We start from the raw sequence: 19,292 nt of genomic DNA, 5'->3' as shown, positions 1-19,292 counted from the left end.
TAGATGAAGGAGAATTAGAAAAAGTAGAATATTTCGCAGATGGACATATGTCTAAGCAAGACAAAGACATGGACAGTTCTTCATCTTCGACAGACAACTACAGAATCTCTCTTACAGATATATTTCAGTACCTCTTTGGTGGAAAGCAATCAATGCCCAGCCAATCAGCCACAGATAACATAACCACCTGCCACACTGGTGGAAATTCTGTCCCTGAAACCTATGATCATTTCTTCTCAGAGTTTGATACAGAAAGCTTTTTTTACCCTCTCATCACAGCAGAAGATCAGGCCAAAGAGGAGCTGGTTCCTATCTTTTCCTGCTCTCGCTCGGCTAACAGAAAACTACAGTTCCCTGAGGCTTATGATTATTTCTTTCCATCCTCCTCTTCTGATGATTCTTCTGTGGAATCTGATGAAGAAGATGACCGCGGTCCTATAAGGGTGGTGACCAGGTTCAGTCGTACGTCAAGCGCTTCGCAGATTTCTACAGACATGTATGAGCATTTCTTCACAGATAGCGACCTCCGACAGAATTTCTTTTGGAAAACCACGCTCTCCTTCAGGAATATTAGGTCTACTGGCTCTACAGTCCAAAAGCAGACACTCTCAAACCCTCTGTCTCTTGTACCTGTGAGGCAAAGTGGCAGATCCCTTCGAAAGACACTTCATCCTATAAATGCTGTTGGAAATCAAGACATGATGTTTCCTGATCCACTGCTTTACAACCTGGAGGACAGGATCTCCCGACAACTAGCACAGGAGCCTTTGAGATACGAGGTCTTCCAGACGGCTGTTTCAAATCCAAGTGAGTCCAGTTTCACACAATAATGCATCATTATAGATACGAATTTGGTTCTACAATGACTGTAACAGAATGCTGTTAAAGTCCTCATAGATTAACATGCAGTATTTAACAGCTAGGATCTTACCGATTAAAATGTAAACAAAGCTCCATCACTAAAATTCAAAATACAAGACTTGGATCTGCTTTCACGTTCAAATCACGTAAAAGGGATCTGCACCAATTTTAAACATCAAACTCTGTTTAGAGGTCTTGGAAAGCACCACTCCATATGTGAAAAAGTTGTATGAAGCCTTTAGTGGCTCCAGAGTGAGGTCTGATAAATGGTTAGGGCTGAAGACTTCAAGTTTGAAGATGGAAAAAAGTCTGGGCGTGTCTTTGCTTGAGGCTAGCTGCTCGTGGCTACATAGCAGAGGATGCTACCAACATAACACACTCAAATCAAACTGTCAGCGGTTGAGTAACATTGTGGGTAGCATAGGCGCCCTCAGACAGGCTGAGTGCTATGGCAGGATTACTGAATGTGGACCCAAATGCAGGACACCAGAGCAAAGCAGGTTCAGTTGATGATATTTTAATATAGTCCAACATAAATTCACAGGCTTACACTTGGTGTAACAGAAGTCCAAACAGGCAGATATAATCCAAATCACGGGGAAACAGAGCACAAGGCAGAACACTCAACATAGACGATGACACCACAAAGACAGAACACAACTGAGGGCAATGGGTAAAACAGAAATTGACATTTAACAAAATAAAAAGCTTGTGTTGACAAGTAGGAAGAATATGTGGGGAGAAAAAGACAATGGTTGTGTTCAGGATCACATATTTACGTACTATTCATGCTAAGTGTGACGTCAAATTAACGGTGTATACTAGATTACCAGTCATTTCTAAGTATGCGGCGTAAGTTTTACTGAACAAACTCAACCGCCCTAAAATGCACAATGGTGATTTTGTAATGCAGTCATGTGACTGTTGCTTAAGTGTGAACAGTCTGCTGGTAACGGCATTCTTAATCATTCATTTAGTAGGTAGCATGCAGTACATACCGATTAATTATGTAGCAGGCAGTACGTTAGAGTGCGATTTCAAACAGCCAATATCTCTGGTTCAGCATCATCAATTTTAATACTGTCCATTGTGAGTCCGACATTTTTATAGTGAAAATGGTGGTTGTGCATTCATCCATTCTTTATACCCACTTATCTCCATGTAGCTTGTCCCAGTATGCACTGGGCAAAATGAGGAAGATCCGAAGGGGCTGACCTTGAGGGTCTGATTTTACAAAGATAATCAGACTTCACATAGCTGCCTGAATTCATCATCTGCACAAAGCTGATTAGTTCTTATCTTCATATCACTACTACACTGCTTTGCATTTGCATGTAAATGTTTTTTAACAGTGTTGGCAAACCACAAATGTATTTATTTCAGTAGTCAACAGGTGATGTTGACTGTTACCATGTAAACACAGCTCTTAGTTCTGTTTTCAGGCTAAATAGTGAATAACTTTGTGCAACTGTAAATTGAATTAGAGGATTCATCATGAATACTGGTTTAACTGGTTTGACTCTATGGACCAGTCTAACAGACAGGATCTTTGTGATTCAGGTCCATAATGATAACTCTAATCCAACCTGTACATTTTTCCTTTGCTGGATAAAAAAATAATGGGTATCAATAATGGTTAATGTATTCAACCGCTCTCATTTAAGCTCTTGTGTTTTCCTCACATGTGGACAGTTGTAATTTAGCTAATGTCATCGACGCAGTCAGCTGTTACAGTCGTGACCGGGACAGACTCTCTTACCTCAGTTGTCAGATGACACTGACTGCACTGCAGGCATGTAGTGGTGAAAGCCAAAGGAACGGTTGTACGTGATAACTTGACTTCACTCAATGAGTGCTCTCTCTAAGCTGCCTGTATAGCACTCTAATTCATGTTTGGCAATGAAGGGAAAACTGCAGCTTTAGGAGTCTTTATGTATTATGTAAATCCCTCTTCTTAAACGTCTGGTGAACTCTAATTAAGATAATAACTTATATAGCATCTGATGCAGTAGCCCGTGAGGATTATCTTTGAGGCCACTAGAGTCATAATTTCAAATATCAGTAGCATCAAGCAGCCTTGTTGGGGTTTGACCGGGTTACAGTGTGACACAACAGGAAGTCCCGACTTATTATTGGAGGCTTGTGCTCAGCTGTTGGTGTGTTAGTGCCAATTATAATACCCTTGACCTCTCACTGAACAAGTGTGTGTGACAGAATTAATGAATCAAGATGTTTTCTATAATACTGTGTCGCTTTCTTTGAAGGGTTGGATGTCCCCCTCCTGCCTCTCAGACAGTCAGACATGTGTCTGGTTTGTATAGCATTTGCTTCATGGGTGCTGAAGACTGCAAACCCACAAGTTGGAGATGCCTGGAAGGCTGGTATGTGTGTTGATATGTAACATTAATGCGTTTTAAAATAACGGAAACCTGCAAATGTTGCTTTTTAAAGACTTTGTTAAAAACTGAAATCGGTCAAACGCGGTCACTATGTTTCTATTAATGTTATAAGTGACTGAATTTCATATTGAAAACAGTTCGTTTCAGCTTTTTAAGGACTGTTGATGCTATTCTGAGGCTGTAAATGTGTCTCCCAGCAAATACTAAAATCAACAAAGCACAGAAATAAAATCACCTTTATATGGATAGATAAATTCAGTAAGTCTTGTGAGTAACTTTTTATATGTATTTTCACACAGTTCTGCTGGCAAATGTAAGTGCTCTGTCAGCCATCCGATACCTGCGTAAATATGTCAAGATGGAGGCGGCAGCCAATGAGAAGAAATTGCAATACACCGTCCCATCTGATTCTTAACGTTTCTGCCTCTATGTCACAAATGTTTCTAATTTCTCCATTGAATGAATATGGAAAAGTGTTTCATTTAACAGCAGTTGTTTTGCTCCTTGCGAAATACATTTGCTGACATTTTGACCTTTTAGTGTCAGAGCATTTATATGATATATGAAAAGACAAAAGACAAGATGAGACATTGTATATTTATCAGAAAGATGGCTTTAGACATTTGTAAATAAGGTTTCAGTATGTGCTGAAGAAAGATTAGAAGCAGGTTTACTCAGAGATGTACAGATTTGAGATGTTAGATGTGATAAATGGATTAACTTGAGGCACTAAAAGAGTTTAGGAAGGTGCTGTTTGAGCCTGTTATATAAAATAGTATACTAATCTTTTCTGATGGGCATTTTATTTTCATGATAGATAATTTATAGATATCTGTACAGTATTTTGTCATATGAGTTGCTCTGTGAGCTGTTGATGTATTTCAGTAAAAATGATCTCTGAGATGTGTGCTGTATGTCTTGTTATTAGAAAGCCCTCAGACCTGAAGGTGAAACTTTTCAAACACTAGAGGGCAACGAATGCTCATGTAAGAAGGTGGGGTATCACGACTGAGTGAGCTTACTTATTATAAAGTCATTTACAGTACTTTTAGGATAGTATTAATTATGTAATATGTATTATATTATAATAATACTAAGTGTATATATACAGTAGATCATCTCCTCTTCACAGATCATACTTTTCTCCAGCAGATGGCAACGTTGAGCTATAAAATACAAAGCCTTCTGCTGATGAACACAGTCCATGAAGCTGTCACATTATTCTCACAGCACTTAAACACACAACTGATGATATTTTGATGCAGTTTGGAACAATAGTGCATCTAACGACGGTTAGACGGTCATTTCAAAAGGTCACTGATTCACTGGTTTATAAGGCCCAGAAAGGGAGTGCATCATTTATTAGGGACAACATGTCTGCTGTTGTGTCTCATTGGTTTTTCATGTCCAAATAAAATCTTGACATTCATTTGATGTACCTCCTCCATGTCTTACTACTTTCTTTAAAACAACCAACAAACTTTTTTTGTAGCATACTGAATTTTTCTCACTTCTTAAGATTAATTTATACAAAAAAGCTTTTAATGTGTGATATCTATTTTATTTCTCCATTATTTATATGTTCACGTGTTTATGTTTTATTTATTGGATTCAAACCACTATATGAAGCGTAAGTTATTTTCCTTTAATTGTACATTGACTTTTTTTATGCTTTATTCGTTGCACACCACTGTGTGTGATAGTCATTTTAATTCAACATATCTGTGTTTTACAATATTTGCTGTAAAGCCCTTTGTTACCTGTATTGAAAAGTGCTATACAAATAAAGCTGATTTGTCTTGTACCTGCAATGACTTGTTGGCAAACAGTTGCTTACACATCCAGCAGTTATGGAGCAACGTAAACATTTATTTGGAGTTGTGCTTCTAGCCACCTGTTTCTCTTTTAGGTTTGTTTTTGATCTCCACCAGCTCCTGAGGGAAATATCTGGCTCATTCGCTGTTAAATGCTCCACCATGTTCACCAGCGAGTCACTAACTTTGGTGTGTCTGCTGTTTGGTGCTAAGCAGTAGTGTACAGTGGGTTTTTACAGCCTTTTCCCTGAAAACAGCTGCCTGCTGTGGCTGAAAAAGACATGAGAGGAAACCAAGACAGTCAAGTTGCAAGCTGGACAGCTAAACAGTGAGTTGAAATTCACTATAAAGCTCTACAGAGCTGAGGGGAGCTGCACATTCAGGTGATCAATACAAGGGACCCCTTTCACATTGTTTTCATGTTGTCATTTGATACCTTAACATTACAAACATATCGATTATAGCAGCGTTATTGTGTGTCATTAGAATAAGACAAAACAGAGATAAACTTGTTAATTCATTTTTTCAGTTTTATTTCCAAATATAAATAAACACCTCAAACAAAAATGAAAAAAGGAAGCCACACTGGTAATAGTAATATTAGCACCTTTAAGGCAGTCAGTTGAAGCCACATCTATTTGCCTTGATAATGTAGCATTATAAAATAATACATCTACAACATATACAAATATATACATCGTTTACTATAACAAGCCCTGATGGAATGCTTTTATAGCTTTAATCAAAAAACAAAAAAAATATCACAATAAGTAAACTGGACAGCATGTTAGAAAATACTTTAAATATAAAAAAAAAAAAACTGGAGGTTCTTGCACTACATATGAAACCTTTAGTGCAATTATATAACTCATTAAAAAATAACATTAAAGCTACACAGTATGTACACTCTGCTGTATTCTTTCTTGAATGCTACATATCAAACAGACAGTTGAAGTCCGGCTGTTGTCACTTTCATAATCTTTTGTTTTCAGCCCGTTCCTCTTCATACCTGCGCTCATCATTCCTCTGCTTGACTACCCGTCATCTAACAACACAGTTCATGTGATTTGTTGGTTCATACTGTATGCAGCAGGAGCAACACAGGCCGTGCTAGTTGGCTTTTATTATCCCTCTGATAGAGATCTGTTGTTTGCACACGTCCAGACGAGTGCCGGGCTATTGTTTTGTTTTATGACCATCTCTGCTGGGTTGCCATGGCACCAAGGCCTCTGGCCCCAAAGTCTAATCCTGTCCAGTGTGTCGAAATTCCAGACGTTGGCTGAATCATTCCAGTTTCACAGTCGTACTCCCAAATGTTGTCATAGTCCATTTCCTGGTCATCTGGTTCTGTGGGTTCAAGGTACGAGTGGTGATCTATAGGAGTGAGAGAAGATTCCCAGGCTTTTAGTTTTAAACAATGAAAGACGCCCCAACTGAATAAACACATTCCCAATGTACTTGTTGTGTGAATGACCTTGTACCAACATATAAACCGACTGTAAAACCTGTAGTGTAACATGCCACTGCCACACCAACTTTATTATTTTTTATGTTCTCTATCTAATACAGCAGAAACATGCAGATTAAATAATTTGATCACAGGTAAGAATTCATCTGTAAATCAAAGTGAAATGCAATTATCAGGTCAGTTCTAGTTGTGTGATAAAATAGGCTAAGTGTGTGACCATGCCCAGTTGTGTGCTGTCAATCTGTGAAACAGTGTTCTCTTACACTGTGCTTCCCCCACACGGGACATCTGCACAGATGGCATTTAGAGCTGCGCTAAGCTCCATTTCATTGGCACATTTGCGCATTTCCTGCACTTTCAATTCTGTAGCCTTTAGCCTTCTGTCTACCTGCTGACAGACCCAAGAGTTCAATCAATCCAAAGTGCATGCAGTGTTTAATTTAAGGTGTAACTGAGCGTGAGCAATGTTGTGTGTCCTTGGTGGTATTTAGGAAGGTGGCTGGCAGTATTGACTTTCATAACTCACACTTGTGACGAAATATGATGCCGCAGTGTTACAGCTGCGATTTGAAAGAGTGCCCATTGTTTCTTAATAGAAATATACATTTTATTTAGCCATGCTATTTTTTGTTTGACAACGTTAAATATCTTTAATTAAATTGCTTTTTTCAGGAGCATATAATCATATTATTATAAAATCAAGTTGAACAGACTTGAACTTGAAACCACACATCAACAAAGGAATAGTTCATCAGGTTTATGATTGCATGCCTTCAGTTCTTACCTGGTGAGTAACCATAAGGCATCTGAGAGGTGTTCTTCACAGAGCTCGACGGGAGGAGAATCTAACAACAGATGTGAAAACAAAAGAAAGTTACTTCCTGTGATCAGCTATAACAAACATTCTCACGTTCCCTAAAATATCTGTTTCATCTGTGGCACCTGTTCAAATATCATCTGCTGAACAAGTACATACACATATTCACGCTTCCATACAGCGCACCGCTGTTGCACGTTGTACGACAGCATTCCAGAAACCAGAGTGTCCTGGGAGATGAGTATGTCTGTGTTTCTCACCTGCTCTTGCACTTGGCCAGGCACAGGCAGCAGCTTTAGCCTTGACACAGCCTCTGATCTTTGCTCTGCTTGGCTTTGAGGAGTCTCCATCTCCAGGCCCAGAGCCTGTCCCTGGGAGTTAGTCAGGACCAGGCTTCTCCTGCAGCGCCTACCCATGGGAGGGGTGCAGAGCTGGAAGTTGGAGGGAATGAGCTGGGGGAGTTCCTGCTGTTGGTGGTGGTAGTGGTGCTGAATCGGCTCTTGCCAGCTTTGCTGCTAAAAAACAGATTTGTACATGTCAGAGCACAGCAGCTATATGAGGAAAGTTTTATCTGGTAGTCAAATAGATCTTTGGTCAATAGGGTAAAACTGCAATAAATATATTTTGGGATAAATAATTCCTGTTTTCTTACATAATCAAATATAACTGCTGGTTGCTAGTTTGGGGTGATTAACCAAGAATGGTGAAACATTTAGATGTTACTCTTACATGCATGTGAATGAGGCTGACTTTTCTTCAGGTGGCCAACCCTCTGCACTGACAGCACCTGATCTTTTTTCCCTGAACAGGTGCGTATGTGTGTGTGCACTGCTTGATATTAGACAGGCTGCGCAGGTGTAAATTGAACCTATGGATCCAGTATCGTTGACCCACTTACCATTGGCCTGGCCTCATCCAGGGAGTAGATTTCGGGGCTGCAGGGCTCATCATACAGGGGCGACAAGGGTTGCCGGGGCGCACACATGTCTGAGTGGCGCTGGGAGGCATTCAGGGAGTAGTTCAGGGACGTCTGAGGGGTGCTCCAGCTGTTAGACTGACCATAAAAGATTCACAGATCCAGGAGTTAGTTTAAAACAAGCAATGAGGAAAATCAGTTGCCAATTTTCCTTCGGTCTCTGTCTGTTTTCCTCTCTCACGCTCTCTGGGTTCACAGAAGGCAATCACATAAGCCACACTTTAGGATCAAATTACCAAGTATAGGTTTTGGATTAGTAACAGTCTTGACCAGCAGCAGTGCTGGTGTGACATCAATCTGTTGTCTCACAAATCTGCTTTCAGCTGTCAGTGTGCACTCTTAACTGCTATAGCAACAAGGGAGACCCCCTAAGTACAGGAAATATTTTCTGATTGGTGCTTTAAGTTTTGTTAGGAACTATTATAGAGCTTTCATTCCTTGCACCATCAAGCAGATTGATCTTTCAACCTCAATTCTGGACAAATGCCTCTATTACCAAGTTTGTTAACACCACATACATCATGGCCCCTCTCAGCCGACTGCCTGGTGTGTCTATTTTAGTTACGGCGCACATGTCATGTAAAATAAGTTAACTGTCTCAAGGGGACTATTCGGTTATCAAGTTAGACGCCAGACTGAATTACCTTGACAAGCGGGGCTTTCTCCAGCCGCTGTGGGCTAGCACGATGCAGGGCAGAGTAGGGCATGCTGTAGAGCTGAGACGACACTGAGCTCTCAGCAGGCTGGAGGTAGGAGCCACGCTGTGGGGAGGAGTAGCGCAGTGACAAAGGTCGTAGGTCGCGCTCGGGCCTGGTGTGGGAAGACACACTGTTGGTCCTGCTACCCAGGTGGGCAGTCTCAGTTGAGGAGGGACGACTGGAGCTGTACTGTAGGGACAACAAACATACCCCCGGGATAAAGTCAGCCAAGAGTTGTGGCTTTACAACATGGGTGACATGAGGAATTTTAACTACGGAGTCCTTGTAGAACAAACTTTATGAACCGTTTCGCCTCCCTACAGCATTAGTTTTTTGCAGCATTTTGTGTTTTTTAGTAAACACAGTCACTGTGAGAAAAGTCACTATCAATTTAATCGGGAGGTGGTGGTTCAGGTCAGAAGCTGAACAACAACATGCCTTCTGGGCACTGAGACCTCTCCACTTTAAGCTAATTGGATGGGTAGTCAACCTACATAGCCCCTCTCCTGGGGGAGTTTGGTCAAAATTCCTGATAATGAGTGTTTCAGTGTTTCAGTGTTTCTTAAAAAGACCAAAGTTAACAAGCTAACTTTTTACTGCTGAATCATAACGTATCATAACAGCCTGTTATTTCCCTACATCCAAAAGATTTTTTATGGGTAGATGACTGACCCATGATGACTGACTTTGTTTTGATCTTTGCTGGAAGGCCTAAGGATCATCACCTGAGCCTTTTTGCAACAGGAGCATTTTGGTCTCTAGACCTCACTTAATAATTAACTTTGTAAAAGAAAGGTGTAGCTGTTCAGCTTCACCAAAACATACACAAGGTTTTTTTTAGCAATGTAAAACCAACTACTACCACATTTATATCAAGCAAATATTGAAGTGTTAGCGTGTTTGCTTCAGTTTGTCAGTTCAAGAATACTTGAAGTTGAGTAGTACATAGATGACTTACACAGAGGGGTTCAGAGTATCCTGGGGAGAGAGGGTTGCCTTCATGAATGGGTAACTGGAGGTTGTGGGATCCATGTCCACTCGTTGACTGGCTGAATTTAAGAGACTCAGTTTGTCCTTGGCTGTTTCCACTCCACCTGTCAAACTGTGGAGCCTAGAGATTATAGGACAAAAGATAAATATACATTAAAATATTTGACTAGGAGCAAATGAGCAAAGCAAACTTGTACTGGGGGTGTTGACTTAGTAGCAGTACTAGAAGGTGTAGTAGTTATAAATCATGTCATAGTCATGCTGAATGTTAATTTACAAAAGAGGCAGAGCCATGTGTTCTGTGTCCTTTATCACTTTTCCTCATTCTTAAATTCACTCCACCCGCAGGTCATAAACCAGGTGGATATAGATCATCAGCAGCTGTGAATACCGTAATTGTTTCTGGCCCGGGGCCCTTACCTCTCTGTGCGTCGGGGTGTAGATGATGTCATACACAGGGGGCGGGGGGCTGAGAACAGGCACATCAGCAGCTTTGAAATGCTGGATCCAGTCGCAGAACTCTGCCCTATCTAGACACGACACCACTATGGGGTTGATCAGCTTCCCTGGGAAGAGAGGAGGGGGAGGACAAAGCATGTCATTCGGTCGATTCGCTCACTGGAATGTGCCACAGTCAGATTATCATTCACTGGGGATAAAACCAGCTCATTCATGGAGGGTTACACTCTGTGACGCTAGCGGATTCGTGTAAAAGGCCACTTAGCATAAAACATGCATAAGAATGTACACTCATTAAAATCCCTTTAATGTCTTTTTAAATGCCAGTGGGCTGTAGAGATTGCAGCTGAGTAGCTCACTGATTCAGTGTATTTACCTTCAATCATAAAGGTGTTGGGCTTGACATCTTGGCAGGGTGTGGTCACGGTAACCATGTTGAGTGGAAGTTTCCCCTGTAATTATAATGACTTGTTAACAACTCTATGATGTAAACACTGGATGCACACAGCTCCGGATATGATGACGTTTAAATGTAAAAGGTCATTGAGGTCAGTGGTACCTTATAAAAGAGCCCGTCATTCTCCTCTGATAGGATGATCAGCGTTGATGGGTACATTACCAGTAGTCTGTCATTTTGTTCCTGTGGACACAAGATTAGAACTGTTAGTGAGCTTTATATGTTTGTGTAGTTGTGGGACAGTGTTTAATTATTCTTATCCATTATGAGAATACTAGTGTAATTTATAGATAATACCAGTTAACCGTTTATGTAGGTTTTGTTTGCATTTCCCCTTTATCTTTTCTTCATAATTAAATCAGCGTTTATGGTGTCAAAACTAATCTGTCATAAATACGAAGATACGTCTTAACCTTTCTAAGGCAACACAAGGGATTATTTCCTTGTGGAGACATCAGTTTCTCCTTTTGTGTGCAAGGTGAAAGGAAAAGTCTGTCTGGCAGATTAAAGTAAAAGAGAAACTTAGCAAATCAGTCTTTTATCTATTTCTGGAAAGTCTTTGGTATTGTACGAGAAAGACTACTTTCTTTGGAAGGTAAGAGAACAAGCCCTGATAACTCCAGTCCACTCCTGACTGTGTGAAGATAAGACAGAGGCAACCGTGAGACCTGGTGCAAACATTAACAAAAAAAAACTCTAGCATTATCCCTTAATACTCTGTTGATAGGCACAGTTTAAATCCCAGTAAGATCCTCAGTCAAACCAGTTAGTGGGGCATTTGAAGGTGCAGCAGACTGAGAGTTTATGTTTCGGATCCCTCTTGGAGGGTGTGTCTGGACAGACAGCTGACATTCCAGCTGTGAGGTGAGTCGAGTCACTGCGTGAGCCTGGCAAATGCCTCTCACACACCCAGGCCCTAAATCTCACACACTTCAATCGGGCTGCCGCTATTTCCCACAGAGAATTAATTGCTGATATCCATGCAAGCCGTGTCATGACTACTGTTTTTATTGGCTGCTATATGAAGCTGTATCAGCGTTATTTATTTGTGCTCATGTCTGACTTGGTTAGCAAGGAGTCGTATATTTTTCATCAGTTGGTCACAGGTGTCTGACACTGTGTAGGAAAATAAAGATAATACTAGTGTTGCATCTGCAGGAGAGGTGCCATTTGCCAAAATATGGACTCCACCCTTTTCCCTCAGTCCTTACACTGTGTTGAGGTAATGTGTTTGTTGCGCAATGTAAAAACTACGTGAGTCACCTGGATTTAGAGCTGATGTTACCCTGCTTCTATTCATCATGTGAAAAATTCCCAGAGTTTAAAAACATGTATGGATCATAAGTTTCAATCTGCTGCTTATTTCCATGAATAAGCAAGAGCAGAGATAGTGTGTTTCATTTCCATGTGACCTTTCATAGTGATTCACCCTTGATAAGCAGCAGTGACGTCTTACCTGACAGGGCAGGTGCTGCAGCCGGACTTTAGTGACATAGGTGATGGTGCCCAGGCTGTCCCGCTGAGAGCCCTCCCACTCATAGATGGGCTCTCTGTTGATGGAATTCCTTAGCTCTTCTCTGCCCTTAAGAGTCTCGTCCTTGATGAGCTACAGTAGGTACACAGAGAGAATCATCAGCAAAATAAATATGAACAGAGCTCTGCCCTTAATCATATTTAAACATGTTGATTTGGGGTTTTGTTTTCTCAGATATACACTTTTGTTTGTTCATCATAAAGGCTCGCCGTGACACATTGAGGTTCATGTGTTTCCTCATTTCCCCACCTGTGGGTGAGGAGTCAGCACTTTAACCCTTTGCAGATGTGAGGGTTAGTTTGATGTAGGCTGTGATGCGGTCAAGGCCGCTCCCTAGTATCCAGGCCTCAGGGAGCGCCAGCAGTGAACTACTTGACTCATCAAATCTACACACACACACCCTGTTTTATCAGAAGGGGTTGAAGCATTTCCCTGGCTAATCCACCAGGTGGATTAAAAGATGACCACACTAAAGTGCTTGTTTGAATTTTAAAAAAAGGGATGTTCAGCTTTATTGCCACAGAGCCAGTTTTCATGCAGCCTGATATAATCTAACATAGGCTATTTGGAGTGTGGGTGGCATCAAAAAAACTATACTGAACTTACTTTGACTCTGGTGTAGTTTTCAGGTCCAAATGCAGTGCCCCCATTGGCCTCAATATTTTCTTTGAGGAGGCCACACCATAGATCCATTTCTTCTTGGTTGGCACAGTAGACAATGATGGGGTTGAGGCTGACACCTGCAGGGTGCAAAGGTCACAAGGTCAAAGAGGGAAAGTGTCACACAGGCTTTTTTTTCTTTCTAAGCCTTTTTTCAGACAGCTTTCTGCTATGGTGGTAAATCATTAATGGTGTTCACAATCTGCTTCCCTAGCAGTTTAGGACATATTATCCAATAAGTACAATAAATGTTAACACATGTTCAAGACTGTAAGCCACATGTAAGGCGTCTTGCAGAAAACCCCCATGACCTGCTTTGGCATTTAAAAATCTTAACACACTCTCCCTCCCACAGACTGCTAACCAGGGAGAAATAAACAGGGCCTGGGATAAAAAGAGCTGGAATCTCCCTCTATCTCTCAGTCCCACACATACCAGAGATAACCAGCAAAGATTTAATTCCAGTCTCATGGCTTTGTACTGTGATTGTCTGGAGGCATAGCCCACTGACATAGCATAGCCACTCTGGACTCATCTGTTGACTTTCTCTTCATCCCAGCTCTAAATTGTAGATCTTGACCATAGCGCTCCCCTAAAAAGTTATGTTTTACCACATTTCAAGCAGGATGAGCGATGTTAAAACTCTTAGGACTGAAAGCACATAATGAGACTTTCTCTCACTCAATTTTTCATTCAGTTTACAGAGGTCATTAACCATTGTTAAAAGTAATTAACTATCATTATCTCACTTTCACAGTCACGTTAAGTTAAACCTTGTGAAGGCTTCCGGGAATCTTTACAGACCCTCTCATGCTGTGTTTGCTTTGTCATTCTCTAACTCACCAACACCACGTTACACTAAAGCTGATTCATTTTTCTGGTCAGTGAGAAGGAGGCGCAGGCCTCGCAGAGGAAATCTCTACATCAGATCTCTCACTTGACTCAGAATTTCATCATGCTTCCTCTACATGTTTCCTGTAAGTGATGCCTCCAATAAGGTAAAGAAAGGTTCACACTTAACAATGAAAACAACTGAAATACAGCTCCACAAAATAACAAGTTTGATCAGAGAAATTGCAATATCAAATATGAGAAAGCAACACCAAAGACACCAGCAGAGAGGTTTCATATTTCAGTAAGATACTAATGATTAAGAAATATAAACACTGATACCCTACTCTCTTGATGGCTGGGATTTACTTTTCACATCTTGGATTTTTTTTAATACAGTCATTTTACATTAATCCCTATCTTCACTGATTTTTATTGTTTCCCAAGCAAGGACCAAAGCCATCTAGTCACCACAGCAGCTTATTTCTCAAGTTTCAGATTGTTTTTGTCCGTTCAGAGTTCAAAAGCTAAGTGGCATTTCTACCAGACATTAACCTGAGCTGAGTTTTTGGAATGTGCCATAGATTATACACAGTGACAAGGCTAAGAGCGGTAGCTGGGCTTTTCTGTGCGACAGCTGGGTTGACTGAAGTGCACCTGTTGTCTAACAAGCAGGGCCTTTAAGGCCGATTTGGCCCGAACCAAGGATGAAGGGGGCCCAGCTCTAGTTAGTCTTGGGGTTGAGTGGAGGTGAAGAGGGTCGCGGCACCTTTGAAACACTGGAATGTGACAACATAGGAAATGCTGCAGCTTGAAAATAGCGTGCAATTTCTTACTTTGATCCAAAACTGATGAGAGGGACGAACATAGCAGACCACTAGCAGGGGAAAAAACCAAGACTCTCAGTCCAGCTCTAGGTCATCCTCTGTTTTCCTTTCATTCTTTTTTTTTGAAAGTTTAAAGTCAGCCCTGACTTGTAAATATCAGTTTCCAGTCTGATTGATTTCTTAGTTAAATTCAATACAACCAATAAAACTGAAAACAGGTTATTACAACATTCCAGGGCTCAGTGCCAACACCCGATTGTGTTCTTTCTAGTGAAGACAAACTTACCGTTTATTTGAAAGGCGAATTCCTGGGGTTGGCTGTGGTTGCAGTTCTGTTGCAGGTTGCAGATGGTGAGTTCTTTCAGCGGAAGAGTTCCCTGCACACAAAACAACAAAAAGCTCAATCACGCTTCTTTGGACAAAAAAAAAAAATTTATTCACACACCACCAGCATTATCTGCATAATTTCCTGCGCTGTTCAGCTCTAAATTTTAACAAAGAACTTAATCACCATGGCCGTGAGGTCAGCTTTGTAAGGTGATGATTTATTCATGTCTGCCTTGCGTTTGCCGTCATCTGTATTCTGACTAATGCTGTATACTGTCTCTTTTTGACATGGGGGTTGCGCTCTCAACAGACAGTAAAATGATGATTAATGGCTGCACATGCTTTATGAGACAGGTGAAGAAGAAGAATCATACTTTCTATTTACTAACACATTGCTGGTTGACAGGGTACGCATGTCAAAAGGTATGATGACATAACATGAAACTGTGCCCCACAGGAGTATTGAAGCTATAAAAATCAACCTGAGATATTAGCAGATATTGGGTATTTTGAAGGATGGATTGTGTCGCCACCGTTGAAATAAAACTCACCTGGTAGGTCAATCCGGTTGTGTTGTTGGAGACAAAATGAAGGTGTGTCTGGAAGAGATCCAGGTAGCAGTCATGTACATCCTGCAGAGATAAGTGAAGGTGAAAGAAGGAAAGAGTTAGAGATGCAGATACAGTGTTGATAAAATGATTCCTGTCAAGAGTCATATAGTGGAACATCTTGTTCTTCTATCATCTGTTGATTCAAGAAGCACCCACGGGAAATGTTCTGATCTGAGAATTCTCAAAATGTAGGAATTTCAGTGACCACACAATGCGATTAGAAGCCACTTTGTTTTGACAGCAATCCTCTATCTTTAATGATTCACGTATGCCTCTCTTTATCAACACTTGGGTAATACTTGCTTCCTTCCTTTGTGGTATAATTTTCTGTTATAATACAATGTGTTCTTTTGCCGTCATGATGCCATTCCTTCAATAAATCTTCTTTCTACTTTTTGACAGAACTGTTGTGTCACAGCTCTACAAATTGCAGTTCCCACGGAGAGGAGCCGATGTGTCCTCTATCAGTCCCTGCGATCAGAGCAACTCTCTCTACCCTGAGGTTTTCTCTCAGAGACGTTTCACAACCGCAGCAGAAGCGAGCATGTCCAAACACAGGCTGCGGTCCGCTTTGTGGAAAACCGATTGGATTATTCACAGCCAGCCACCACGTCAGTGTCAGCAGCAAGTTTCAGTGTGTTTGGTGGCCACAGAGAAACATCCTGTTACTCTCCACCTGTTTTTTTGCTTTTGTTTGCTTTTGACACTCGCAGGGTTCACATAGATGACTGGCATGATGTGTCATAGTAGGCTTGGTCACTGACCACAATAAGATTGTGCAGCATTAGCTTTGTTTTCTTTAATAGCTGCTTTCCTGATATTTCAACATAGAGTCATTAAAAAGTTATTTTGCTCCACTCACCTGGCAGTGGAGGAAGCGGAAACGGACTTTGGAGCTGTGAATCATCCGTCCATAATTCTTTACATTGATGCTGCTCTTCTTCCAGCCACTGGCTGGGTCGTAAGGAAACGGAGGATCCCATTTTATGTTGTCTATCGTCTGCAGATCTTTATGGGACATTTCCTGCAACCAGTCATAATGTTGGTGAAGTTTAGACATGACATCAATAAATGACAATAAAAATCGCACACAGGTTGTGATTTTTAGGAGAGAAGTATTGTTTGGTATGCAGGTGACTGACTTTCATGTTATTGCCATCTCCTACGAGCTGATGGAGGTTCTTACCTTCCTGGGGGTGACTGTGCATAGGATATTGATGATGCTGTTGGACTTCTCCTGTCCCTCTTGGGGATTCTTCTTGCGAAATAGCCGACTGCTGCTCGAGATAGAGAGAGAGAGGAAAGCCACTTGTTACCTCATTCTACAATGTTTACCATCTATTCTATGTTTGCTGTTTAGTTAACTTCCCAAATTCAGTGTCAACAAGGAACATTTCCAACTTATGGGAGTTAACTGTCATCTACTGTTGTCAGATGGAGAGTTGACCTAAATACAACAGTCTTTGCATTAATGTTTTGCATTTCAAATTCAGGGTCAGTCACTTTTCTCTGTTTTTCCCCTTTTTTCCATAGTCATAATGTCACACATTGAATCTTGAACCACTGAAAGAGTTTAATTTTCACAGCAGATTCATGATTTTGAATCATGATTTGTGCCTCATGTCATATAAATTAACCCAAGCCCCTTCCTCTGTCCTAACTCTGTCAATGCCAGCCATTTAAATGATAAGAACAATCAGGTCTTGTGTTTCTGAAAGCGAGGATATGCATAGGAAAATCAGCATTCAATACCCCTCTTTGTTTTGCATGACCCTCATATGTTACCATTAGTGTCACGTCTTTATGAGGAAGCTCCCTCACTGCAATGATAAGGCTTTGGGGCTGCTTTTACAATCTCAGCTTGTAGTTTATCTGCTTATCTGCACACATGTGTGCTAGTGTCCTCCAACAAAGCAGGCTTTTCTTTGCATGGTGGGAATCAAGGTCTGTCTAATCAGGAAGTCCATGTCCAGCATCAGTCATTGATTAGCGTTTAGTGAGTGATGCTGTTCCACTACTCTTTTTTTTTTACAGTGTATTCATACACAAATAAAAAAATGATAACCATGCATGCTGAAGTGAAAAAGGAATGTAGATAATATTGAGATGAATTTGCACACCCAACATTCTCCACATCACTGTTGTGGCATTCAACCTCGACTCACTCCTCTCCTCTATGGGGAATACCTGAGCCTGGCCTGATTAACCAACACAAAGAGTAAGTAGGGATTACTGGAAACAAGAACACTGAATGTATTGTCCATGCCGAAACATCGACCCGACTTGAAGGTGTATCAGTGTTCAAACTTGAGCCGTTGGGTTTTTGAAACCTAACGTTTTTTTTTGAGGGGTTGCCCTGCCTCTGTTTTTATTTGAAAACCAAGAGCTACCTGGCACGTTTGACAAAACCAGACCCTGAATCATCACACAGCACAGGGGAGAGACTGGAACAGAGCAGCGGCTAATTAGAATCAGATGTGGTGGTCCATCAGAGTGGGCTGCACCAACTGTTACATGCCCAGGCATATAATCCTGGAGGATTCAATAAAACTACATAGAAGAAGTGTAACCCACTGGTGCTGGTTTTGTATTCATGTTCAATTCATGTTCAGGTTGGATCACAAGATATTGACTAATATGTCTGGTTTCATAAACCAGATGTTATCAATTAATAACTATAATTGCTTATGTGTGATCATGACATGGGTCAGGTCCTGATTTGGGAGGGAAACCAGATTTACTAACAGCTGGCAGATCATCTTCACAGAGATGCAAAGAGGAGGCAAATGGTAACTGGATCATTGACACCGTTGGCCAGACAGGCACCACTCAGGCACGACTCAGGGACTATCCCGTATTACCATATGATACTGGCCCTGGCCTCACAAAATTCACAACCTCTGTTTAACCCCACTGCTCAAACCCTGAGAAATACCAATAATTCCTTCCATTTGAAACGCACAGGACTAAAATAACAAACGGCAGTCAAGGGCATGACATGTGCTCTGTGTAGAGCAAACACACTGACCAAGTAACAGTAAGAACAATTGGACAAGCTGGATTATTCTTACCTGTTTCTGCGGATGAAACTCTTGCTGGAAAATCTGAAGTTGTGCTGTGGGACACATGACATGCTGCTCCCCATGCTTCTGTGGTCTGTGGGCTTTGCGCTGTCCTGAAGACAAACTGTACTCCTTCTGTGATGGAAGAGTGTAATCCCAGAGCAGTGTGCTCCCTGCTCTCCCTGCTGAAGTTAGACTTGTACTGAGCAAGAAATGGGCAGGGTGAGGGCTGTATAGTCAGACCGGTGAGAGTGTGTCTGCGTAAAAGGGGTGGAGTTTGGGGGCTGTGTCACAGGCTGTGTGTGTGTGGGGGGGGGGGGGGGGGACTCACACCTTCTGTGTGCTGCCTCTGTCTGTTAAATCAATCTCAACAACAAAGACAGGGGGGTTCAGGGAAAAGTGTGCCATTTCACACCTTCCAGAAGCCAAATGGAGCTTATTGTTGGGTCACCACTGCGCTGAGTGGTCACTAAACACACTGGATGGTGTGTGTCAATCAAA

The 19,292-nt window shown here is 41.4% G+C and overlaps 2 protein-coding genes across 3 annotated transcripts; one reads left to right on the top strand and one right to left on the bottom strand.

The window, feature by feature from the left end:
* Positions 1-4,163, top strand: LOC119919331 (PGC-1 and ERR-induced regulator in muscle protein 1-like; the record flags this gene model as incomplete). The annotated part of the gene is given in 3 exon segments (XM_038739739.1): positions 1-807; positions 3,126-3,242; positions 3,560-4,163. Coding segments are annotated over 3 exon segments (993 nt in total). The 3' UTR covers positions 3,676-4,163.
* A 1,415-nt stretch (positions 4,164-5,578) lies between these two features.
* plekhn1 (pleckstrin homology domain containing, family N member 1) lies at positions 5,579-18,997 on the bottom strand. 2 transcript variants are annotated; one of them, XM_038739737.1, is made up of 16 exons: positions 18,801-18,997; positions 16,916-17,006; positions 16,592-16,753; positions 15,670-15,750; positions 15,078-15,168; positions 13,080-13,213; positions 12,396-12,545; positions 11,042-11,122; positions 10,859-10,934; positions 10,444-10,589; positions 9,992-10,144; positions 8,980-9,222; positions 8,258-8,413; positions 7,620-7,874; positions 7,327-7,387; positions 5,579-6,448 (listed from the first exon to the last, which is right to left on the bottom strand). In XM_038739737.1, exons 1-16 carry the CDS (start codon positions 18,872-18,874, stop codon positions 6,264-6,266), a joined length of 2,139 nt encoding a protein of 712 aa, XP_038595665.1. In that variant the 5' UTR covers positions 18,875-18,997; the 3' UTR covers positions 5,579-6,263. The 2 variants fall into 2 exon arrangements, with proteins under 2 accessions (XP_038595665.1, XP_038595666.1); XM_038739738.1 differs by having other exon boundaries at positions 7,620-7,871.
* Positions 18,998-19,292: the final 295 nt, after the last annotated feature.

Source organism: Micropterus salmoides, unplaced genomic scaffold (genome assembly GCF_014851395.1).
Source record: "Micropterus salmoides isolate LMB-PRFRI ecotype aquatic unplaced genomic scaffold, ASM1485139v1 Ms_hic_scaffold_2674, whole genome shotgun sequence".
Taxonomy (NCBI): domain Eukaryota; kingdom Metazoa; phylum Chordata; class Actinopteri; order Centrarchiformes; family Centrarchidae; genus Micropterus; species Micropterus salmoides.
This window is presented reverse-complemented; position numbering and strand designations above follow the sequence as displayed.

What these genes read in the sequence shown, in the direction of transcription:
- plekhn1 (XM_038739737.1), bottom strand. Translation starts at nt 18,874, where the DNA reads ATGGGGAGCAGCATGTCATGTGTCCCACAGCACAACTTCAGATTTTCC. An exon ending in GCACAGTCACCCCCAGGAAG is followed by an intron (nt 16,754 to 16,915) that starts GTAAGAACCTCC and finishes GACTGGTTGCAG; the next exon opens with GAAATGTCCCATAAAGATCT. An exon ending in AGAAAGCCCCGCTTGTCAAG is followed by an intron (nt 8,414 to 8,979) that starts GTAATTCAGTCT and finishes TTTTATGGTCAG; the next exon opens with TCTAACAGCTGGAGCACCCC.